Source organism: Spea bombifrons, chromosome 8 (assembly GCF_027358695.1).
Source record: "Spea bombifrons isolate aSpeBom1 chromosome 8, aSpeBom1.2.pri, whole genome shotgun sequence".
Lineage (NCBI taxonomy): Eukaryota > Metazoa > Chordata > Amphibia > Anura > Pelobatidae > Spea > Spea bombifrons.
This window is the reverse complement of record NC_071094.1, coordinates 16,824,643-16,850,656: the sequence shown is the minus strand read 5'-3', so window position 1 is coordinate 16,850,656 and position 26,014 is coordinate 16,824,643. Positions and strand designations below refer to the sequence as shown.

Here is a 26,014-nt window from a genome sequence, read left to right as displayed (position 1 = left end):
CCATGCTATCTGACTGATACTTAAAGAGAGGTTTTTCACATTATTGTATAACATGCCTGATGAAGGGACCTGAGAGGTCTTGAAAGCTTGCAATCTATATTTACTCAGTTAGCCAATAAAGGTATCATTCAAACTCCACTTGTCTCCTGTAATTCTACGGCTAACACGGTACCAACTCTCATCTTTTAATTTTAGTGAGTTGACTTTTTGGAATTCCTGATCGTGTCCACTGCTAAAAAGTACGTAACTATTCACGTCAACCTTTTTAAAGTGTGTCATTGTTTTTAAAGTGACTTCTATATAAATATGAAGATCCAGAAAGTCTATTTCCAAGGGGCTGTTTTGTGTAGTTAGATTTATGCTCCATGTATTCCTATTCAGATTAGCAAAAAATTCAACCAGATCAGTTTCAAGGCCATCCCATATAAAAAAAAAACCATATAATCTTTAAAGCGTTTGTAGGACACCAAGCTCTGCTGCCAGCCATGCAGAAAAAAGACACGTGTGTCCACCCAATGGGACATGAAAAGATTTGCATAGCTGGGAGAGAAGCGGGTACCCATAGCCATGCCCCGGCATTGTAAATAAAAGGTGTCCTCATATTTAAAATAATCATTCTGTAAAATCCATGAGATGGCATTGAGGATAAACTGTTTCTGTGTCTCTGGAAATGTTGTATCCTTATCAAGGAAATACTTGACTGCTGCACTGCCCCTTTCATGGGATATATTTGTATACAAGGATGACATGTCACACGTGACCAAGATATAAGAATCCTTCCGATGTATATTTTTGAATAACCTTAATATGTTGGAAGTGTCTTTTAAATAGGCAACTGTTTTTTTAACCAGGGGTTGTAGGCAAACGTCCACATATTGTGTCAAATTGGCCGATATAGAGCCAATGCCAGAGACTATTGGATGTCCCAGGGGGCGGGTTAGGTCCTTGTGAATCTTTGGCAGTACATAAAATGTAGGTGTGCAAGGATACAGATTGTTTAAATGTTGATATTCGTTGTGTGTAATAATATCCGGTTTAATAGTTATAGTTTTATTCTCGTTTAGGCTGTTTAAAGCCTTCTTTTCACTAGGGGATAAGTTGTCACTACCCACATATTTAGTCTTTTTATCTAACGTTTCCAGATCTTCAGTGACCAGTTGCTCAAAATTTAATATTGGTGCAGATTTACAAAATTGTGGATAAAATTTGGACCGTAGTGAAGTGTAGGGATAACTATTTTGTTACTAGAGTTTTTTTTCTGTGGTGGGTGTTCCAGAAAAATATTTTTTTAAAGCCAATTTTCTAGAGAATCTGTGTTTGTCAATATAAGTGTTAAATGGATTGAGATTACATGTGGGGGCAAACTTTAATCCCTTTTTTTATTTAATTTCATCTTGTATAAAAGTGTACTGAGATAAATTAAAAACCCCTACCGGTTCAACGGCCTCAACGGTGCGGGGAACTCTGATCTCTGACAGTCGGGGAAGGTCTGCGCGAATCGCCTAGCCGTTTACACGCTGCCCCGGGGAGTCACAACGGGGAGTCAGAAGCACCGGTAAGTTGGGGGGCATAAGACAGGAGGATCCAGGTCTTAGGTCTTAGACAGGGGGATCTGCATCTTAGTCTCATATGAAGTCTATTTGAGGTCTGATTATAAGACGACCTCAATTATAAGACGAGGGGTATTTTCCAATAATACGGTAATTTGCCAATGCTTCAAATCGATTCTTCAGGGGGATGTGATTAGGGTTGTTATCCCTCAAATTCCTTCTTCCAGAGGAGGAACTAATTAAACTATTGTGCCATGGAACAGCATCAGAACTCCTTCCTCCAAAAGAGGAGGAGTCATTATGTCTCCCTTATTGGGAGTTAGCTTCTACCTTCCTCTCCTGCCAGTCCAATTATATGACACCTATTCCAAGAATTGGTTCCCATCTTTGATCTGCCAATAAATTATGGTGAGGTAAAGGTGATGGAAACCCCTCCACTTAAAATAGGAATGGGATTCCTATAACTCAGGGTCCTTATCTGCTAGGCCATGAATCACCACAGGGGTCCTTTTGTCCTTCCTTGCATCCGCTAGATTATATGAGTTAATCATGACAGTCCCCATGGCCTATTTGATAATGAGAGAAATCTCAATGTATTTTTTCCTGGTAAAACACTTTCTAAATAAATAAATAAATGGACATTTAGAGCTCTGCAGATATTCATAAAGGACTGCAGCCACCTAGAAATACTCTATTCAATGTACAGGTACAAATAAAACATAAAAATGTGAAGTAAAACACTAAGGGTTTGTGTAAAGTAGACTTGATCGTGTTTAGGAGGGAGCAGGTTTCCATCAAGACTGCCACTGTCTAAACCACAGGCTGCTAAGAGATTACTGTGTTATGGGCAGTACAGGGAAGGGGACTAGTATCACTCCCCTGATGATCACACACCTTATTACCTCCACTTCATCACAAGTCCATATCCTGGACCCAGCTCTGTCATGTAGAGAGTATATATATATATATATATATATATATATATATATTAGTTTTTATTATTAGTTTTCAACTTGTAACCTTGCTGGGGTACAGAAAAAGGGTACATCACCAAAGTTATACATTGTTTTTTTGTTAAAATGTAACAAATGGCAATAGAACAATCAACTGTTTCTTCCAAAAGCTTTTTACAAATTACAATGCAAAGTGAATTCATTTGTACCGATTTTCAGGTGTGGGGTTAGGTAAGGTGTGGAGGTGGGGAGCAGGGGAGAAAAATAATATCTTATTGCTAGTCATAAACATACAGTATCCTTATAGTAAAAAGCCTGGTGTGTTATAAGGCGACATAATTATTTAGGTTTTTCTGCATAAGGGTGCTGTGGAATAGTGCAGCCACGATTCTGGGCATTATAAAAGGGCCCTTCAGAATAACGTACTGAATAAGGGAGATCTAAGAGCTCTTGGAGCATAGGGGGCAGAGTTTTTCCATTTTGTAGCTATGATCGTTTTCACAAATGTACATACAGCAGAGGTCAATCTGCAGTGAAGAATTTGAATGGTAGGAGGAAAAATATTTAATAGTGCAATTTTTCGGGCAAGGATCTATAGTGACATTGAGACATTTGCTTAGGACACAGAAAGTAACTTCCCAAATAGTTCGTATTCCTTCCTTCCTTGTAATCCCTAAATGGTTGGAGCAATGTGAGGTCCTTGAAGGCACCTATCCAATCTTTCATTGTAAACTCTATTTCCTAATCTTTCTCCCATAATATCATCTACTGCAGTCTGTCTTCAAGGAACCCGGATGCCTCATTGCCCATTAATAACAGGCTGAGGGTGGGCATTTTGGTGCCAATTTACATATTTGGTCTACAATGTTTCTTTCCCCATATATCTTCACAGGGAGGGCTGGGCATCCCTAACATACATTCATACCATAACCACCCTTCTGTACTTTGTTAAATACATTTATATATTGCTCCTCTGTACAAAGAGTGCCTGAGTTAACTCTTTGGTCTCTATCCTTTTGGCTATGATACAATAGCCTTTTTTCTCCTCCTTTGTACATTATGTTCGTTGGTGAACGGTGCCAAGTATATTATATATATATATATATATATATATATATGTGTGTGTGTATTTTGTACTTCCTTCTATGTTTCTAGATTCTGGTGGACCTTCTAGTCATCTAACAGTGTTTTAGCTTCTGCAAATTGGTGTCCAAGGGTAGGTCCACTTTCGCTATTGGCCTCTCATCTTGCATCAATTATTGTGTTTATGACAATCTTTAGTTATTTATTTGACTTTCTACTGTTAGCATAGATGGGTAGATTATGCTAGCTGTGTGTCAGTACCTACCTCTGCAGCTTTGTGGAGAACTGCAGTTAACCGGAAGCTGGTGATCCATCCAGTAGACTATGGTTTCTCTATTCCAGCAGCTCAAGTGCTCCATCTACCCTTCAAAAACATAAAGAGGTCAAACCGCTCACATCGCCGTTATACTCCTGTGGAATAATGTACTGATGGGGCTTTCCCTTTAGACTCAAAGTGCTCCATAGGGGAATTCAACTTTCGCTCTGTGATCCCTCTGATGGCTCTAGGTTCCTGGACAACCTGGGGATCCCAATTACCTGGAGGTAGAAGACCTTTGAGATCTGATGACAGTCACAACCAGTGGAATAGCCTCAAACATGGAGACACAGATGTGCATTGATCAACCGGTGGCCCTACAATTTACTCGTAGGGAATCTCCTACTTCTACACGGTCACATCGACATGAGATGATAGCCAATAGCCATTTGACACCCATAGCATCTGACCTGATGACTGTGGGGACCTTGTCAATAACAGCACCTGCCACCTTATCACCCTTAACAGACCTCAAGAAGGAAACTTTTTTTTCTCCTCTTTTCTCTATCCGACACTTTCCTACACATCTGGCAGGGCAACGGTCCACTCCAATAGGAGAGTAGAGGCACTATACATGTCTTGGATACTGCATACTCATACACTGTGGACACTTTGAATTAGCTCTTGTTAAAAAAAACTGCCACTGGTAAGATAATTTGTGCTATAGTATGCAACTCACACAACAGAGGAGATGCTTTACAAGACACTACCAAGTAAGGTATCAGCCCCCCTTCCCCACAGTCTACAAAGCAAGTAGTCTTCCCCTCTGACTAAGGATGTTCCTATGAGAGTAAGACTCCAGAGGATACAGTCATGTGATCTAACCTAACTATGACCAAGGCTAGTTCCTAATAGTTGAGAACCTGTTTTTTCAAACGTTTAAGTAAATTCACCAACATTTCACTTGACCCCTGGACAGCCTTAAACATCAGGGACAACAGGAAACCTAAAGTAGCCTCACACACCAACAAACTTACATTAAGCCACTAAAAATTAGCACGCTTCTCCACCAGCACATATGCAGATATTAGCTAAAGTCTGATAACATCATGCACATAGAAAAGCTCAATGACTAGATTCGCAACATTATAGACATATACATGAGAGTGTTGATCCTTGGACAGTCTCCATAAATGCTAATCGCTCCTCTACACCTGGATGCATGACTTGATTAGAAGTGAAGAAGCAATAAACTGATCAAAAGAGGGGGAGTGGAAACAAAAAGGTCTATTACTATAGCTTGCAGTTGACAGGCTAGGCATTGCAAAATACAGCAATAATGGACTAGAGGGGGTGAAAAACATTCCTTCAGCACAGTCAAATTGTAAGCAAATTGCTGCTTCCCAATTTCTACACTGAAGGCACAGAAACAAAAATCTGCTCAATTTAGCTTAATGTCAAAAATGTGATGTAAGGAGACACATCATATTGTTTTTTTTTTGTTATGTAATCTGCTTTACCAACCTAGAACGTGCTGTATCAAAAATTGGTCTGACTGCTAAAATATTGTACACTGTATGTGCCTACAAAAAATTGAAAACAAATATATTAATTTAGTTATGAATATAAGATGTGGCTATGACTGTTCACCTTCATTTATAATTTATGTTTCCACATACCATTTCCTGAGTTCATCTCTTTCTGTTTTTTGTTTGCTTTGCTGTAGGAAACCTTAGTGGTATGTTTTTGTGGTTTCCTGGAGGATCAGTTTATACTTGCTCATATAATCCATAGTTTAGTTGTCATACTTATGTATGACCCTGGGACAAATCACAAATATATGTAAATAAGCATTTTATTTGCCAAAGTGGTATGAAATGTGCCCAAAATGTCAGGAAAGGTTAAAAAAAACTTGCTGAACTACTGTGTTTTTCTTACTGTGTTTATAGAACTACCTACAAAGTCAGTATCAGATGTATGTGTGGAATGGAAACTTTCACTCTGGTGCCATTTATGTGTTTTCAAAATGCATAATTTGGCTTTAGTAACATTTTAGCTTCCTTTCCCTTCTGAGAGAATGTAGTGCATATAACTTAATGGGTTTCACAGAAACCAGTGGAAAACTCTCTTGTTAGGTTTTAAAGATATTCAGTTTGGTTCCAAGATAATTTTTGGTGCCTATTTATTCAAATAATAAATATTATTAATATTAGTGTGTTTTTTGTTTGTTTTGTTTTACTTTCATCACATATTTTCTTTCTGAAATATAATAATAAATATTCTCTCTGTTGTCATTTGGAGGAACAAAATGACATGGCTCTCAGTGTGACATTTTATGTTTGTACTGATCCCTACATATTAATATTTATTGTTTTATATAGCATCATCATAGTCCACAGCATGTGCACTTACCAACTAGTATCAATACTGACAGTGTTTGAATTTATGTTTATGTTTTTTTCACAACCTTGGCAATCACATTCCTTGATTTAATAAGCCTCACATTTGTTAGTATTATTTTTATAAGGTTATTCTGTTAAGAAGAACAACCAAAAAATGGTCCATGAAGCAACATTTGACCATCTCTGACCTTTGATGGCGAAAGAAGAGGATAGTATGGGATAGGAGGGAGAGCAGAGAATACATTGGTCACAGGAGCTTAAAAGACTAACGGAATGGGGTGTCTTGATTTGTCTACAATGCATGCTGGCTGATAGGCCCTTGTTATGCCCCTGAGGGTACTCAAACAGGATGAGATGGGTAAAAGGAAACTTGGGGAGTGGAGTTTAAGTGAATAGAGACTTCCCAAGAGAGCAAGGGAAAACAACCTAATGGTTTGCAGGTAGAAAACGGAAGAGGATTAATAAGCACAGAGGGCCGAGAGTGAGGGTATGGAGTATGAAGAAGTTGGGTCAAGAAGAGAGGAGAAAATGCATTATAATGATGACTGTATATATTTGGACAAACGAGTAGATTTTGAAAATGTCATTGCCTGGTGTAGTGTCTGGAAAATAATTTTGTCGCGAAACCTGTCCCTTAAGGACATAGCTGTTTTAAAATTTTTGTACCCTTCTTGACAATGGCTATTTTAAGCCTTCTGCAGTCTATGTGTTAAGCTGTCATTTTCTTCAAATGCATTATTTTTATCATATCATCTAACTTATTGTAAAAAAAATATATTAATTTTATTAATATTAATATATTTGTCATGAGTTTATAAATACCCAGAAGAAATGCCCAAAGTTATAGGGCAATAAGTACAAATGGCATATTGCAATTTCATAACCATTTTTTACATCTGGCCTTTCTACCCCATGTCCTATTTGGGACATCTTTGAAGCCAGCCTGTAAGGGCGCAGGTAAGCAGGTCAGGTAGGCGCCCAGTTGCAGGGAATATCAGATGCTCAGTTTGTTCCCCATGATGCATCACCAGAAGGAAGGTACTGACAGGTAAAATGAAAATCCTGATATCAGTAATTATGGTAAACCAGGTTAAATAAATTATAGCAACGTATTTGCTCTGAAAAATACATTTGTAAGGGCAGTTTATGTGTATATCGGTGTGTGTGTGAGAAAGGGTGGTAGATGATGGAGAGAAAGGATGCTGTGTTGAACAGAATACAAGTATAACAATGATTTCTTACAAAGGGCAAGTGTGAGGCAGTATGTTTGTGCAAGGACAGTGTATTTGTGTATGTATGGACAAAAATTATCAGAAGAAAGAGGGAGTATGTAATAGTAACATTCAAATCGAAAAAACGGCTAACTAGATGGGCCGAATGGTTCTTACCTGCCATCAAATTCTATGTTTCTACGGACAGGCGTTTGTAAGGGCAGAGTATTTGTGTGTATATGGGTAGTGCATACGTTTGTAAGGGCAGATATGTGTAAGTGGAATGCATATGTATATGTGTGTATAAGGGCAGTGCATATGTGTGTAAATGAGGAGTACATATGTGTGTGTGTAAGGGCAGTGTTACAAGGCATTTTACCTCCCTAACCACCCGACAAACCCATGGTTGGTATCACTGTACTCTGGAGATTTTTCTGAACACATATTGGGGTGTTTGACAGTGATGTATACCAGGAGCTATAAATTCATACTTGAATTACAATTTGTGTGAAAAAAATACAAAAATGTATACAAACTCTGGCAAAAGCTGGTGGTTGAATCTTATGCATGGAATGGGTTACAATACCAGCATTTGAAATACCCTGGGGTGTGTAGTTTTTAAAAATATATGGTTTAATGATGGTAAATTGCATTGGCCGGTTTCAAAGATGCCCCAAATAGCACATGGGGGCAGAATGACCAGATTTGGAAAAATGGTTTTGAAATAGCAAAAGGCTACTTGTACTTAGTGCCCTATAACTTGCAAAAAAAAAAAAGCCAAAAAACCCATTGGGGATTTCTAAAGTCAGGACGGATAGTAGAGATCTATTTAGCAGGTTTTTTCATTAGCTTTTGTAGATGAGTAAAAGCTGCAAACAAGTATCTGAGGGGGGAACAGGAGAAGCTAGGTCTACCCCACCACTAGGATGTAGTCACTCACTGAAACTCCATCCTGGACAGGATAGAGTGGATCCTAGAGCAGCATCGGGCTCTTCGCTCCATGCCCTCTGAGAAAAGCATTGGGGCGTCCAACCCATTGGGCAGATGAGAATGGGCATTAATGGGGCAGGTGGTGGCGGTCCTGAAGCCATTTATGGATGTGTTGAGAACTTAAGCTAGAGCATTGCCACTTTGGACCAGGTCATCCCCTTACTTACCTACATTGAACAACACATGCGTGACTTGCTGAAAAATAATGAGGGATTTCTAGGCGAAAGATTACAAGTGGAGGTCACCAAGCTGATCAGTAGGCTGATAGAGGAGTGGTAACGTTGCATGCAAGCCATCAGGTACTCCCCATGCTGGCAACCCTTTGTGACCCAAGGGTTAAGGACAAGTTGTCCCTTAAAAATGCTTGTCCGTAAGGTACATGAGATGAAGCACAAAAGGGGCACGCTAAGTGGAGAGATGCAGGAGTTGGAAAAGTAAATTCCCATCAGAAGTGGCAGTAGTGCCGGTCACATGTGTCATTCTTAATCCCTTGCAGCCATGCATAGCAGCTGCACTAGACCCACCGGAGCATCGCCCATTTGAACAGCAGCCCTTGATAATTTGGTGGGTACTCGTGTCATCCAAGCTCCCCAAAGTCAGAATAGCGCCTCTGAAATGGTGAAAGCCAATCTTGAGGAACTGCCACTACCTCCTGGTACCCTCTATGTTATTGGGACAAGAAAGAGGTTGTCAGGCTAGGCCCCTAGGCCTCTAGGCTAGTGGCCCAGCAGTTGCTTTCATGTGTCACGGCCAGGTGTGCAGGAACTTGATAGTGACCACCAGCTATATAGGGCAGGCAGGAACACAAAACAAATCTAGAACACGTAAACATTCAGTTGGCGTAGTCAGTACACGAAGCCGAGGTCAGGGATAAACGAGGACAGGATAACCAAATCAATAGCCGGGTCAAACGCAGGAGACAGACAGGGACATCAAGCATTCCAGGATTACAACCAAAAGATCAATAAATGTATTATTCACAGCCAAATGCACAAGCACTGACACAGCATTAGCACCAGGTTTAAATTGCAATAGAATCTCCCGCCCAGAATTCGAAATAGAGGCTTGGACCGCATAAAGGTCACGTCCCTTTAAGAGGCTTTACGAGTCCAAGAGAAGACGCGATTCCGTACAGCCAATACTGGCCACACAGAGGCACGCGTACGCCTGCTTGTGCGAAAAACCATGCGGTCGTCGTCAGAGGATCCTGGCGGCAGATGCTGGCATCGAGGGACCTCGGAAGGGCGGTTGATGGGGTGGTCATAAGGTAAGCTATCAGTTCTTACACATGCCCACACACTAGTGTTCAACACAGCTCTCTTGAGCAAATGGTTTTCTTGAAAGTCAATCTTCCAAAATCAGTGTACCTAACAATCAATATTCAAACTAGTGAGTGATGTCTAGTGCTGCTGCTGCTCTGTCTCCTTCCTTACTCTGAATGATCATTTTTTGCTAATTTTGCCAAATTCAGTCCAGCTCCAAGAGGGCATGTGTGCCTATCATCTCCCAGTGCCTTTCTGCCCAGGCCCAGTGCCCTACTGCTGCTGCCCCCCTTTGATCGTCATTTCTATAATATTGTGTGGAAATCCCTGCGCCGCAGGGCTGCATATTCTTATCTGCTAGTGTCTGCCTGCCCAGGTCCAGTGCTCTACTACTACTACTGCTGCTGCTGCACTTCTTTGACCGTTCTTACCCTGAGGGAACCTTTTTTAATTTCTATAATGAAAGGCGAGTCCAGAAGGTATCAGGGACACTCGGTGACACCGCTCTGTGACACTGTAATATGTCATGTGTTGTTCATCTGTGGTTGTTTCATCTGGCAGATGATGGGCACATGCAGTCCTATGGAGGAGGACTGGATTTTCCCCAATATTAAAAAAGGTTCCCCCAGAGTAAGGGGTCTTATCTCATATCTGGCTTAGCCTTATGCCTATCCTATCCCATGCTTAAACAGATTTACTGTATTCCACACATTCACTATCCTTTCAATAAAGTAATGTTTCCTGATATTACTTTTAAACCTTTGCCCCTCTAGCTTAAGACTATGTGCTCTTATTGTGGTAGTATATCTTCTTTTGAAAAAACTCTCTTACTGTATCATGTTGATGCACGTAACGTCACGTCTTTCTTCCAGGCTATATGTATTAAGATCCTTTAACCTTCTCCTGCAATCCATGAACCATTTTAATAGCCCTTTTCCAAACTTCCTCCAAAGTATCTATAACCTTCTGGAGATACAGTCTTCAGTACTGTACTCTGATTGACGTTTCACCAGTGCTCTGTGCAACAGCATTAGCACTTCCCTCTTTCTACTGCTTATACCTCTCCCTATGCAACCAAGCAGTCTGCTAGCATTACCTGCTGCTGTATTGCATTTTCTACCTACCTTTAAGTCCTCTGAAATTATAACCCCTAAATCCCTTTCCTAATATGTTGAGGTTAAGACAGTATCAAATATTCTATACTCTGCCCTTGGATTTTTCTGCCCTAGGTGCATTATCTTGCACTTATCCCCATTAAACATCAGGTGCCACAGCTCTGACCATTTTTCCAGTTTACCTAAATCATTTCCAATTTGATCTATCCCTCCAGGAACATCAACCCTGTTGCAAATCTTTGTGTCATCAGAAAAAAAGACATGCCTTACCATCTGCAATATCACTAATGAAAATATTAAATATAATAGGTACAGATTCATGAGGTACTCCACTGGTAACAAGACCTAGCTCCGAAAATACTCCCTAGACTACAACCCTCTGTTGTCTATCACTCAACCACTGTTAAATCCTGGATTCTGCAAAGCTTGGCCACAGGTAAACTGACCTCCATCTTCACAGAATCCAAAACTATACCCTGAAACTCTGTAGTAAAAGTAGTAAATAACCATAGGGCAACAACAAGAATTTAGCAAGAGCCAACACACATTCTCAGCTAGGGTTTCAGACAACTTCGGACTATTGGTAGAACCAAAAGTTAAGCGCATCTCAAATTAGTATTGTATCTTTTCATTTAATCCCATGTAGATGCCATGAGTCTGGGTGGATAGGTAACAGTTTAAAGGCATCTGTGAAATCAGCTTTAGACAATCAGCTTTAGACAAGTGCCTCTCTCTTATTGACAGCAATATCATAAGGGCAGACTCTTCAAGGGAGAAGAATCAGGGGGCTGATAATAAAGCCTTTTACCAGCTCTTGAAACAATAAGCGATCCACTGCATTAGGATCAGATAAGGCCGAAATTAGATATTTATACAGACAACACAATTGGATCAGGAGTAGAATCCCATCAACTACCAGACAGCCCGACACTTCCATACAGTTCTATGGCCAGTAATGCCCACCCGACAAAGAGTTACTATTGCGGGCTGATCCCAAGGAGTGGTGTCAACCCCAGGGTACCAATGGAGAATTCAAGGTCCAAGGATGTTATATTCCTAAAACTGACTTGATCCATCATCGGCACCCTGAGTGACAGTGTCGGCAGCGTCCAATGTCCCCCGGAATAGTCCGCGTGGTAGCCGGGCCAGAGTTCAACAGCCCAAAAGATGGGTAAGAAAACCAGGGTTTCAAAATGAGCTCCCTCTCCGTAACCACCTCAAATTGTTGCCCACCAAGAGCAAAGTATAGCCCCAAAAGAGCGACATGGTAGAGACTCTGTTACAAATGTCGTAGGGCATCACCGCAGTTCTTAACCGACGCATAGTTCCATGGATTCGCAGCTAGGTCACGGTAAGGCACAGGGCAAGGGAAAATGTGATTCAACAGGTTGGTAACAGAAGGGTGTGATAATACTCCTGTAGGAACTGGGGAAACAGGGGAAAAACAACTCTAAACAAAGTAAACAGTCCTCTGCAGCCTTAGTTCTGGGACGGGCCCTATGGTACATGGTGCAAATGACTAAATTAACTAAAATTACAACCAGAGGTATTGAAATTATTGCAAATTTGTGATCTTCCCAGGAAGGAGATAGGTCTAACAAATTTGTCATGCATTTGGGTGGAGCTGGTCCTGGGGGTAGGGGGCAATGGTCCAGCACAGCTGGTGGAGGGAGGGCTGTCAGCAGAGGGACATAAATTAGCAGAATGTGCTGTATACTGGCAGGTATGACAAGCAAGAGGTTTGAGCCCTACAAAATAATTCTGTGTATACCTGACACCATAATATAGCCAAAGTGTCATGAACCTTACCAGGTCAGGAAAGAGTCTCAGCTCGGGGTTAATTCAGATTGCTGGTCTTTATTCATAATGAGAACCGAGTACAAACGGAAAATAAAGCACTCAACAGTCCAGAGACAGTCCAGAGTTAATCCAAGGCAGGTAAATTATATCTTTTGTTGCAGACAATTCATAAAGCAAAGCATAAGATAACAAACATGAAAGTTCATCGTGTGAAGTCTTTGAGAAAATCCAATTGGAGCTGTTGTAGTAACAACAGTTTATGAAAGCAGGTAGGCAGATTTACACCGGTGATTACAGTTCTCTTACCCCAGAGAGAATAGCCAAAGTCCAAGTGAGATATTGGAGCTATAAGGAGTATTGGAATCTGTAGCAGGTGTAACTATGATAAGCAGAATTAATAAAGCAGAGTTGATGTTCCAATAAGACTTCTTATAAACATACACAGGCTTCTGTAGTTGAGGAACTTGAGTCTGGTAACCTTAATTCCAATGGAACAGGTTCTTTAGTCAGGTAAATCACAGGATATCAGGAACCAGATTACACAGCCTGTAGGGTCATCAAAGTCTTAATATAAAGGCACCTAACATGTGAAGGTAGTGGGTAATGTGTATCCTAACCCAACCAAATAACGCCCACGCCAACCTTCCCCAAACAACTGAGACACACAACCATTTTGGTGAAAAACAGGCCACAGCATTTATTAAACTATATAATATAATCTCAAAACTCGTCCTTGCCAACTTTATTAACAATAACATAAAAAACTCTATTGGGTGCATTACCTCCCCCCTCGTCCACCAACTAATCGGCCACCAATCCAGGCCTTACCACCAAATAGTGCCAACCACTAGCCGGCTTTTAGCTCAGTGGGCACGGCCATAATACATTACCAACAACAAAGGTTAGGGGAGGGATAGCCCCATCATCACTTTCATAAACCATCAACTCCTCAAACCAACTGGGATTGGCAAGGACACCCCCGCATGCTGTGATAAGAAACATAAATTAATACACAAAATATAATTATCACAATACAAAAGCGGGAGGGAAGCTGTTTACTTCAAAGTGGCTGAAGGGAGGGGGAGGTAGAAAACCCTTATATTCCCTTCTGACCCCAAAGACCACCCCTTATCAAGCAACCTATCAATGGCTACCCCCCCTTCCATTCCCTACACTTCCCCCACACTCACACATGGCCCTTGTCCGCTTAGCTGCGCCGTACTCCCAAGGATCAAACAGGGGAGTATCCATATAGGCCTGGTAACCATGTAAGTCCAGGTGAAATTCAGACCAGACAATTGCCATAACAAACGAAGGGTTAAATTTGAAAGATCCTGCAGTCAGGATAGAATAGTGTAGTTGGTTTTGGTGGAAAATGATCTGTGATAATCGTAAAACACATAACCCCCTTAATTTATAACTAAATTCAGTGACTTTGTATTAAATAATGGTCCAATTCCTGCCTTTTATGTGGATAATCTGAACATGGTGGTAACTAAAGTGGGCTGGAGAAACAGTGAGACCTGAGTGTAATGATCTTCCGGACTTAAGTTGGATGGATTCTGGTGGCTCACCTGTTGAGAGTAATATAAGCATAACAGCCACATGACTTCTAAGAGTGCCTTATGCAATCAAGATGTCAAGTTTTTAATTATTAAGTGCAATGTAAAAACCAAGAAAGCCAAGAATATTTAATTGTTATAGTGTGTTCTAATCACCATTTGGGGATCACATTGCTGGTCTGAGCTTTGTAGCTTGCTTCTAAATTTTATTGTTAAATAAAGCATTAGTAAAACATTAAGAAACTGGCTGGCAAACGTAAAAATGTGTTGATTTTATTCAATAGTTCCTGTAGAGGGCAGTAAATCCACTGGAATCCAATGAAATTTTAATATGACGTTAATAAATGAAGAGCACGTGAACAAGATGCGAAGCTGGTAGTTTCTCATAAACCAATACTTGGATTTTTGTGTAGAAATGGAGGAAGAGGTGAATATAATTTGCTTCACTGACCCCTGGGTGTGTGTTCTATCTGCCTGTGTACAGTCTGTTTTCCCACTCCTTGCAGCATCTATATATTTTGTCTTTTCAATCAGTTTATCCATTATTCCCAAACATATATTGTATGCATACCTGGTGAGCGCTGGTTCTCCGGTTCGCGTGAGCGGGGTCTTGACACGCCTCGCTCCCCGCCCATTTCCCCTTTAAATGGGGGTGTTTCCCGCCACCATTAGCGAGAACTCCCCCGCCTTCAGCGAGAACTACCCCGGCCGTCAGCGGGACCGCCCACCAACATCAGCGGGAGGTGTGCAGTCCAGGCCACGTCCCGCAAGGGAAGGCTCCGGGTAGCCCGAGCCAAGAAGTTCCCAGGTATGATTGTATGTATGTGTTACATTATCCCCGCATTGCGTTTATCTGTCGCACATCTTTTTCCTCTACCAAACCTGCTGTAAGCCACATCGGGACACCAAAGAAGAGATACAAAGTATGCTTGCAGGAACTGAAAACTGGAAGTTCATGAAGAATTCAGTTTGAGCAATAGTTCAGATGAGTGAGGACTTCAGCAAGGTTTGGTAGCGATGATGTAGCGCTGATCAGATGGTGTGGCTCTCAAAGAACCTACCATCATGTTCTGCTCAGTGAGGTTCATCCTACATGCTGCAGTATGTATGGCCGAAGTTGCTCACAAGAACCATTAGGCCCATCCAGTCTGTCCAACATCTGAATACTTTCCTTAATCCCTGGCTTTATCTTATATCTAGCTTAGCCTTATGTCTATCCCATGCTTGCTTAAATGCCTTCCGTGTATTAACATCTACCACTTCTGCTGGAGGGTTATTCCATGCATCCACTACTCTTTCACTAAAGTAATATTTCCTGATGCTACTTTTAAACCTTTGCCCCACTAGTTTAAGAATATGTCCTCTTGTTGTGGTAGTATTTCTCCTTTTAAAAAAACTTTCTTCCATTATCATGTTGACTCCCTTTAAGTATTTAACCCCTTAAGGACCGGGCTCATTTTTCGTTTTGTACCCTGTGGGACCGCAGCTGTTTTGACACTTTAATTTTCTCCTCACCCATTTTCTCCTCACCCATTTAGTGTACCCACATAAGTTATATATTGTTTTTTTCAGGACAAGATGGGCTTTCTTCGGATACCATTATTTTGATCGTATCATCTTATTTACTATAAAAAAAAATAAAAAAACATGGTGAAAAATTGAAAAAAAAACACATTTTATGACTTTTATTTGAAAAATCTTTTACTCACCTAAAAAAGCAAGTAAAAAAACTAGCTAAATAGATTCTACTACTTGTCCTGAGTTTAGAAATATCCAATGTTTTTATGTTTTTTTGCTGTTTTTTTTAAGTTATAGGGCAATAAGTACAAGCAGCGTTTTATGATTTCCAAATCTTTTTTTAACAAATCTGGTCATTCTGCCTCCATCTCCTCTTTGGAAGATCTTTGAAGCCAGTTAACTCAATTTAACCCCCTCAAACCATATATTTTTGAAAACTAGACACCCCAGGGTATTCCAAATGCTGTTATTTTAACCCTTTCCATGCACCAATTATAGAACTACACTTTGTCAAACTTTGTAATAGTAATTTTTTTTATTTTTTTTTTCACACAAATTGTACTTTAGTTATAGATATACAGGTCCTGATATATGTCACTGTAAAACAACCCCCCAATATGTGTTCAGGAACATCTCCTGAGTACAGCGATACCCCACATGCATGGGTTTGTCAGATTGTTTGGCTGGTAAAAGGCTACTTTTGGGGCATGCGTAATCCAGGTGGTCATTTGGTCATTCTGCCTCCATCTCCTCTTTGGAATATCTTTGAAGCGGGTTAACTCAATTTAACCCATTCAAACCATATATTTTTGAAAACTAGACACCCCAGGGTATTCCAAATGCTGTTATTTTAACCCTTTCCATGCACCAATTATAGAACTACACTTTGTCAAACTTTGTAATAGTATGTTTTTTTTAATTTTTTTTCCACACAAATTGTACTTTAGTTATAGATATACAGGTTCTGGTATATGCCACTGTCAAACAACACCCCAATGTGTGTTCAGGAACATCTCCTGAGTGCAGTGATACCCGACATGCATGGGTTTGTCGGGTTGTTTGAGATTTAAAATGCCACATTTGGGAAGTGCGCTTTTTTTCTCCATTTTGGTCAGTCTGTACCTATGCCCTATCTTTGAGCTTGGCCACTCCAATTTACCCCATCAGCCATTTTTTTATATATTAGACACCCCTTGGGTATTTGAAGTGCTTTTATTTTAACTCTTTGTTGTGATTTTTGAGACATTTTAGCACTTGCTCAAAATAATAAACTTTATTATTTTATTTTTTTAATACTTTTTTTATATTTTTTTTACACATTTTGCAATGTACTGGATGGTTCATCTAGTGACATCACTGCATAATTATTTTTAAATGTTAGCACATTTTTTTTTTATTTTTTTTCCATTTTTTATTTATTTATTTTTTTTTTGAATATTTTACTAATCACATAGTGATTAGAAAGCTGGGTTCCATTGACTTGCATGGTTGAATGCAGTACCTGTATTCAACCTGCAAGTGGAGCCAGAGTTCTCTAGAGGGTCTGGAGACCGTCTAGCTAACTCTATCATCTTTATTGTTTACTTTCCCGGGCCGCCGCCAGCTTGCTTGATGGCGAAGATCACCGGCAGCTGCGGCTGTGACCGCTCTCCGGAGCGGTCACAGCCCATCCAAAGGTAAGTGTTTGGTGTCGCTGGATGCCTCCTGATCGAGGCATTCCAGCGACAGCATTTAAGTTTAGGCATTTAAACGCTTTTAAAACGGGCGTCCGCCGCCATACAATGTATGGCGGCTGTTGACGCCCCGGGGAGGGGCCAGACATGGCCCCCGATGCCGATCTCGGCGTTACTGAATGCCTCGACATCGAGGCATTACAGTAACGCCGTTTAAGCGAAGAAAGTGATCGTTGATCACTTTCTAAGCTTATTTTATTTTATGACGGTTCAGGACCGTCAAAGGTCATTTAGCGACCTTCATGTCATGACGGTCCTGAAGCCGCAAAGGTCGCGAAGGGGTTAAATGTTTCTATCATATCCCCCCCTGTCACATTTTCCTTCCAGGCTATATATGTTAAGATCATTTTCCTGGTAAGTTTTATCCTGTAATCCATGAATTATTTTAGTAGCCCTTCTTTGAACTTTCTCCAACATATCTATATCCTTCTGGAGATACGGTCTCCAGTACTGTACACAATACTCATGGTGAGGTCTCACCAGTGCTCTGTACAATGGCATGAGCACTTCCCTCTTTCTACTGCTAATACCTCTCCCTATACAACCAAGCATTCTGCTAGCATTCCCTTCTGCTCTATTGCATGTTTTCCAGTTTACCTAAATAATTTGCCATTTGACTTATCCCTCCAGGAACATCAACCTGGTGGTGAGGAGCGAATGAACAAATTTTCGTATTTTCGTATTTCGCACATTTGTTTTTTGTTTCTTTTGTCCAGTGTTGCATTTGTTTGTTATTCAGATGAAAAATTCAGCACAGAAACGCATTTGTACAGCTGTCCTTCATTGGTTTATGCCAGTGGGGGGCCCTGCCAGCGACCAATAGAGTCACTCATACGGTCCTTTAACTCCTGACGCAGAAACTTGGCCTGAAACCCCCCAGGCCATGTTTCGGCGTCAAAAGTTAAAGGTCGGTAAGAGTGACTCTATTGGTCGCCACCAGGGGTCTCGTCTGGCATCAACCAATGAAGAGCATCTGCCCTTCATTGGTTGATGGCAGAGGAGCCCCCTGCCGGCAACTAACAGAGTTGCTCTTAAAATCAGTTATTTTTCTAATTTTTCGCTAGTTTTTACTAAATTTCTTATCCTAAATTTTCAGCTACTCATCTAACTATGGTATCAAAAGAAAGCTCTATCTCTCCTTGAAAAAAGCAATATATAGTTTACACGGGTACACTATTCACAGGAAAAGAGAATAATCGCTGAACCGACATAGGGCAACAATGGCAAAATTGTTCCGGGACTTGAGGTACCAAAATCCCCCGGGAATGAAGGGGTTAACCCCTGCAAAAAGAAAAAAAAGGAACACGAAGAACGTACACAAATATTCACCCAAAAAGAGACCATTTTAACGGGTCAATATTCGTGGAATACAAAGATGTTTTTCACAAAGATGAAACCGAAGATGTGGCCGACGCCCAAGTCTAGTTAGAAGATTCTAGAAGTATATTCTTACATTAGTTAATCAACGTTTTTCCCTAAAATTTTGTGCTGCTTTTTTTTGTTAAATTTAAAATACTGTCTGACGTGTAAGCACAGAGAAAAAGTAAACATACGGAATGCAGACAAATTCAATTTTAAGTCAAGACACGGAGGCTCATATTGTGCTTAACCCTTTCTTTACTCCCACACAGCAGCAAAGAAAAACTACAACAGTGAATAGAAAAAACAAGTAGGAGTGTACATATAATAACCCCTCCCACATAACATGCATCCCATAAAAGGTGACACACATCCCAAAATCCTCCTCTTTCTTTGCTGCTCCCAGACAGCAGATAAGTACATCATTGCCTTTTCATTTTATATTTAATTATTGAATATTGCATTCATTTTTTTGTTTATCTGTGGTCCGGACTGCGGGTTTCCCCGGTGGGATTTCCCGTGGTCTGGCCGATTGTGCACTCATATTTCTTTATTTATATTTATTTATTTTATTGCTTTTGTTCTATTTTTGGTGTATCTGTGGTTTTTTCCCCCTGGCTTGCCGTTCCTGGGCTCCCTGTCGGGCCGGGCGCTCAGAGGACCTTCTGGTTGCCTCTGCCTTTCCCCTTCCTCCCCCCTGTGTGTCTCGTGCGGTGTGTCGCGTCGCCAGCGGTTTTTCTTCTGACGGTTCGCCGGCTCGTTTTTCTATCTTACCCTTTCGGCGGTCGCGCTCGCTTCCGTCGATCGGGTGTTTCCCCTTCATCCTCGTGCGTCGCGGACGTTCTTCTTCTCGTCCGTCTGCAACTACTCCTGGCTCCTCCCACGATGTTGCGCGGGCTTTTACTCTAGTCCTCGGACGTGTGGTGGATAGGAGCCTCGGGTTGAGAGTCCGGTATTTACTGTGCATATATTTTGTTCCTGCCGTTCTCCTTTCTGCAGGATCATTTGTTCTTAACGTTCGGTTGTTCTCTTTGCCGTTTTTCTTTGCCGTTTTCTTAAAGGGGCATATCCCTGTTATACATTTATACCTACCATTTACCTGATCCCATACATATTTATTTATTGCTATGGCTGGGCAACAACCCCCATCTGAGGTGTTGTCTGACATTGATTCCTCTCCCAGGGAGGATCAAATTGCTGATCTACCTTCTGTTGATCCTATCACAGAATTGAATAACTCTGTTTCTATGGCCATTGCTTCTGCAATGTCCTCTATGACCACGGCCTTGTCAGCTTCTCTGACTCAGGCCATTAAAAAATCCTTGCCTGTGTCTGTGCAAAATCCAGATCCCCCCTCTGATCCTTCTCATAAAACATCTGGGGGAAAGAAGGTGTCCTTTAAATCTCACCATACTAATATATCTGCCTCCAGAACCTCTAAGACAGATGATGATTTTGCCATCCATGATAGCGTTCCACACAAACGCAAAAGAGCCCTTACCCGCCGGGCAGAACAGGCGAGGAAGTGGAGGAGTGCCAGGGCACTTTCCTCTAGCTCTTCTGACTCTGATTCAGAAACTGTTGAGGAGGCTTGGGATTTATCTGACTCCAGTATGGAGGAGCAGTTAACTAATGATTCTGCACCACCTTCTGAGGTTGCTGCGCAGGCTAGCTCCTCGCAGTCAGGTCCCCTTACAAAAACTCAGGACACGGCAGTCCTTGATCAATTTTGCGAGCCATATTTCGACCCTGAGGAACTCCATCATCCCCGTTCCGCCGAGTGGGTTCCTTCTGACCATGTGGCCCGCTACTTCCAAGGTGCGTAAGCCCTTAAGCAAGAGTTCGCGCAGTAAGCTTTGCGCGGAATGCCCGCGACCTATTATCCCGGGCAAGGTCTGTGATACCCCTGTTGTTGACCCCAAGATGGTCCAATTTTTGGCTAAGTCAGGGTGGAACCCCCGTAAAGGCCTGGAATCAGACCTTAGGGCCACACAGGATAAGCTGCTGGATATCTTCGGTCCCTTGACCAAGATGTTCCAAATCATTGAAGAATGGGTGGCCTCCGGTTCCCCTCCAGACCCTGTGGTTCTCCGTGGCTGGATGCAGCGAGCGATATGCATTGCCGGCAACACGAATACCTCCCTCTCTATTGAACGGCGTAAAGCCATTCTGTTTAAGATTGAGCCAAAATTGTCAAACTTGGCCCTCACGGAGCTGGGTAGCGAGGCCCAGGGCCTCTTATTCGGGGATTCCTTTATTAAGGACCTCGGGCGCTATGTAGGGGCCTTCACGGCTCTGGATAAGGCTCAATCCTCTATGAGGAAAGTCTTTAACCCTCGGGTTTCCCCCAGGGCCGGCAGAGGTAGGAGCCGTCTGTCCGGCCGCTCCTTCACGGGCTCGGTTCGCTCGAGTCGAGGCTCCTATTCTCCATTCCACTCTCAGCGACCTCAGTTTCAGGACGCCTATTCCGGCAGACAGCCGTTCTTCCCACAATGCGGACGCTCGTGGCGCTCCAGAGGTCATCGTGGATCCCAGTTTACACGCCGTCCATCCGGTAAGTCCCTCTCTATCTCACCATTTTTCCCGTTATCCTGTCGGGGGCAGACTCACCCATTTTTTACAGGTCTGGCAAGCTGTCACTTCCGACGCGTGGGTGCTACAGACGGTCAGGGGTTATGTCATCGAGCTGGTCGGGTCTCCCCAGATGTCTTCCCTTGCGGAGCTGGTAGATGCCGAGATACTCTCCCTGGCCGAGAAGAACGCCATAGAACGGGTTCCCCCGGACACCCCAGGCTTCCTCAGCAATATCTTCCTCGTGCGCAAAAAAGGTGGAGGCCTTCGTCCGGTGATCAACCTCCGTCACCTCAACGGTTATGTTCGCTACTGCCACTTCAAGATGGAGGGCATCCATCTCCTTCGGGATCTCCTGTTGTCGCACGACTGGATGGTCAAAATAGATCTCAAGGACGCTTATCTCACGGTTCCCGTGGCGGAGCACTCCAGGAACCTCCTTCATTTTCATTGGCGCAATGTCTCCTGGCGTTTCACTTGTCTCCCTTTTGGTCTTTCGTCAGCTCCTTGGTGCTTCACCAAGCTGCTCAAGCCTGTGGTGGCACTTCTGCGGTCTCGGGGCGTTCGTCTGATTATTTATCTCGACGATATGCTTCTCATGGCTCAGGACAGGGAGATCCTCCACCTGCACACCCAGTGGACGCTGGAGTTGGTCCAACAGTTGGGTTTCCTCATCAACGAGGACAAGTCTCACCTCATCCCGTCCAGAAGACTGGAGTTCCTTTGTTTCGTCGTGGACTCCGTGGACAGTGTTCTTCGTCTTCCAGTCTCCAAGATCCACTCCATCAAAAGGAAATCCGGAGGGTTCTAAGTTTGCAGACAGTTTCGCTGCGCCACTTAGCCCGCATTATCGGCCTCCTGGCAGCCTCCATCCAGGCGATCTTTCCGGCCCCTCTCCATTACAGGGCTCTGCAACGCCTCAAGATCCATCATCTCCGCTCGGGGGCGTCCTTTGCGGATCTCGTCACCTTGGATGCTTCTACCATAGCGGAGTTACGTTGGTGGTTGGCCAACATGTCCGCCTGGAACGGCAAGGCAATTTTCGGCACTGCCCCGGATCTGTCAATCGATTCGGACGCCAGCCTCCACGGTTGGGACGCGAGATGTGGCGAGATTTCCACGGGCGGTCCTTGGTCCCGGATGGAGACGCGTCTCCACATCAATTGCCTGAAGCTTCTGGCGGGCTCGTTTGCCATACGGAGTTTTTCCAAGGATCGCATCAATTCTTGCATCCGCCTGTGCATGGACAATGTCTCTGCAGTGCTCTATATCAATTGTCTGGGGGGCACCTAGTCAGCCATCCTGGCGGATTTGGCCAAGGACCTATGGTCCTTTTGCTTGGAGCGCAACATCACGTTGCAGGCAGAGTATATTCCCGGCCTTTCCAATGTGGTGGCGGATTGGAATTCGCGCTACCTCTCTGACGCCAGCGACGGGACCCTGGAGTGGGGGGTGTTCTCCTCTATTATGGAGCTCTGGGGTCCGCTCCGCATCGATCTTTTCGCTTCCCAGTTGAATTCACATCTCCCTCTCTTTTTCAGCTGGCGGCCGGATCCGGACGCGCTGGCGGTGAACGCTTTTCTTCAGGATTGGTCCGGAGGCCGGCATTACGCTTTTCCTCCGTTCGCTATGATCCCCAGGACACTCCTTCAAGTCCGCCGGCAAAAGGTCACTCTGGTGCTCGTGGTTCCCTTTTGGCCCTCCCAGGCTTGGTTCCCCAGTCTCCTGCACCTTCTGGTAGAGGTGCCGCGGTTGCTCCGTTCTCACAGGCCTCTTCTTCTGGACCCTGCAGGGGCTCCTCACCCGTTGATTCAAGACGGCAGTCTTTCTCTCCTGGCTTGTTTGGTCTCCGGGAATCCGGACAGTCCGCCAGCCTTTCGGTCTCGGCTCAGCGGCTCCTGGCCGGAGCGTGGGCTCCAGGTACCCACAAGTCTTATGGTGCAGCCTGGCAAGCTTGGTCTGCTTGGTGCTTGGAACGGGGTCGTGATCCCTTTTCAGCTCCTCTAACCTCTGTTATCCTGTTTCTTACCTCTTTGTTTGAGTTGGGACGCGCTTACAGGACAGTCAACCTGTACAGGACAGTCAACCTGCGCTTACAGGACAGTCAACCGTTCGGCGATTTCCGTGGCTCATGTTGGGTTTGACGGGGTCCCTCTGGGCAAGCATCCGTTGATTTGCCGTCTTCTTAAGCGTATCCGGTTTGCTCGGCCGCCTCGACCCAAGTATTCTTCTACTTGGGATGTGTCTCTGGTTCTGCGCTTCTTTCTCTCTTGGCCCCCTAATTCTGAATTGTCCTTGCGGCAACTGTCAGCTAAGTTGGCTATGTTGTTCTGTCTCATTTCGTGTAAACGTGTCTCTGATGTTAGGGCTCTTGACTGGGACGCTCGTTCCTTTGTCCCTGAGGGGGTGCGTTTCGATATCTCGCGTCGCACTAAGACCTCTATTAAGTCGGTCACTTATCCGGTCTTCCCGGCTAATGCTGCTCTGTGTCCTGTGGTTTGTCTCCAGGAGTATGAAGCGCGCACTTTGGCTTTCCGTTCTGCTCTTTCGCCTCAGCTGTTTCTCTCTTTTCGATCCCCTCATTCTCCTGTGACGTCGGCTACTTTGTCTCGCTGGATCAAGTGGGTTATGTCCCTCGCTGGTGTCAATGTCTCCAAGTTCGAGGCGCATTCTACTAGGAGTGCTGCGGCGTCCAAATCCCTGGCTCTGGGTGGCCGCCTGGAGGATATTTTACGTGCGGCGAATTGGTCCAGAGAATCCACTTTTCGGGATTTTTATTTCAAGCCTATTGATCATGTTTTTTCCTCCGTGGTTCCCTAGCTTTAAACTTGCACAATATGAGCCTCCGTGTCTTGACTTAAAATTATTGGATTTTACTAAAATATGACGTAAAGTCATGATTTTATTAAAGACACGGAGGCGAATATTGTTCCCTGCCCGTTTCTTCCCCCCCCGTGGTTGAGGGTTTTTGCTGTGTCTTTTCTTGGCAGGTTGGAGGGTTCTATGGTCTGGTAGGTTTCTCTTTTCCTCCGTGCTGCGGTTGGGCTGTTTTTTCCTTGTACTGTGTATCTATGTATTTGTTTATATGACTGCTGTTGTGTCTTTGTTCTGTGCCTCTTTTCATGGTCGTTTTGCATATTTTGGCCTCTGCGGTTGTTTTGTTGACTGGATCACTAACTCGTGTCCGCATGTTTTTCCTCGTCTTCTGTTTCAGGTTCATCCTTCTAGTCCTCGCCTACCTGGTGGTGGTTGATCTTCGATGCGACCAGTCTCCTTTCCTTCGGCGTTCTGCGAGTGGTTTTGGAACTTTGGAACTTCGGAAGAGGTTTCTATTATTCATTGTGCAATGAATTTTAGTTACTTTCATGTGACTAAAAACTACCCATTATACGAATGCAGACATTTCATGTTCAACAATGTATTAACCTACCACTCACACTTATGTCGGTACCAAGCAACAAATTTTATGACCGAACCCATGGTTACTGAGATCAAAGAAATTACTTTGCGTCAACTATATCAGAAGTACCGTATTTGCTCAATTATAAGACCCCCCCCCCAAATTTGAATATTAATTTAAGAAAAAAAGAAAAAGCATGAATATAAGACTGCACCATAGGGGGAAAAAAGTTTTACTAGTAAATATTAATTCACATGTAAACTAGTTTTTCATATTTAATAAAAACTATAATTGAGAAAAATGCATTTCTTGTTTCTATTGTCTTTTATTTGCCAACCTTCCCCCAGTTATGCACATCTGACCCCAGGCTTGCCACTCTGCCCCCCTAATATTCCACTTTGCCCCCCAGATATTCCTTATATCCCCTATATGCCACTGTGGAGGATCTGGATCTCTGTTTTAAAGTCAGACCTCTATTTGATAGTGTTATCTGTCAAAACATTTTTAGACTGCTATAAGATTGGGGGGATTGTTTCAGGTTTTCCACAGATGGAAAGATGCCAGCACTCCCATAAGCCCACACGCTTACATGCATAAAACATGTTTAACAAATACAGGTAACACATTGTACTACAAATGTTTTATGTTTTTATTGCCATTGATTAAGAAGTATGGTTTATAGCAAATGTAACCGGTAACACTTTCAAATTGCTAAAATAATTCTCTGACTTCAGACAAATCCCGAGTCACCGTTTGGCACTTGGTATTATTTCTTTATTTGCCGCAGAAATGTGAAATAATGGATTACATAACTATTCTTAAAGTAAAAAAGCTTTAATTCCAGACATTCCTAAGCTGATCATACATTTCATATTTAAATATAGACCTATGGTATGGTCATATACATAAGGTACATTCTTTTACCATTATTATTAAATAACCAAAATAATACAAAAATAATAGGCACGCAATCCTGTTGCTGATTTTTGTATCACTAGGGGATTTAGCTTTTCTGCTTCCTAAAAGGAATTTATCAATATTTGAACAACCAAACACAAGGGGCCCAAATAACACCCACAGAGAGATGTTTACTTATTATTCAAACTATTGTGGATCTTGTGCAATTATATGTTTAATTTTATGAGCATGCTAGTTTATCAGGGTTAAATTTAAAACTTGTGAGTAAAATGATAAGTGCTAATATATGCATTGAAAAGATAACCCATTATTTTAGTATGTTATTTTAATT

General features: G+C 42.7%; 1 protein-coding gene across 1 annotated transcript in view; it reads right to left on the bottom strand.

Moving 5' to 3' along the window:
• The window catches only part of TNFSF8 (TNF superfamily member 8), a 58,082-nt gene extending 44,209 nt beyond the window's left edge, over window positions 1–13,873 (bottom strand). Inside the window, exons 1-2 of the mRNA XM_053474022.1 lie at window positions 13,813–13,873; window positions 13,513–13,608 (exon numbers count right to left, since the gene is read on the bottom strand). Of these exons, the coding sequence (XP_053329997.1) occupies window positions 13,513–13,608; window positions 13,813–13,873 (157 nt within the window). The remainder of the gene's footprint in view (window positions 1–13,512; window positions 13,609–13,812) is intronic.
• Between the last annotated feature and the right edge of the window lie 12,141 nt (window positions 13,874–26,014).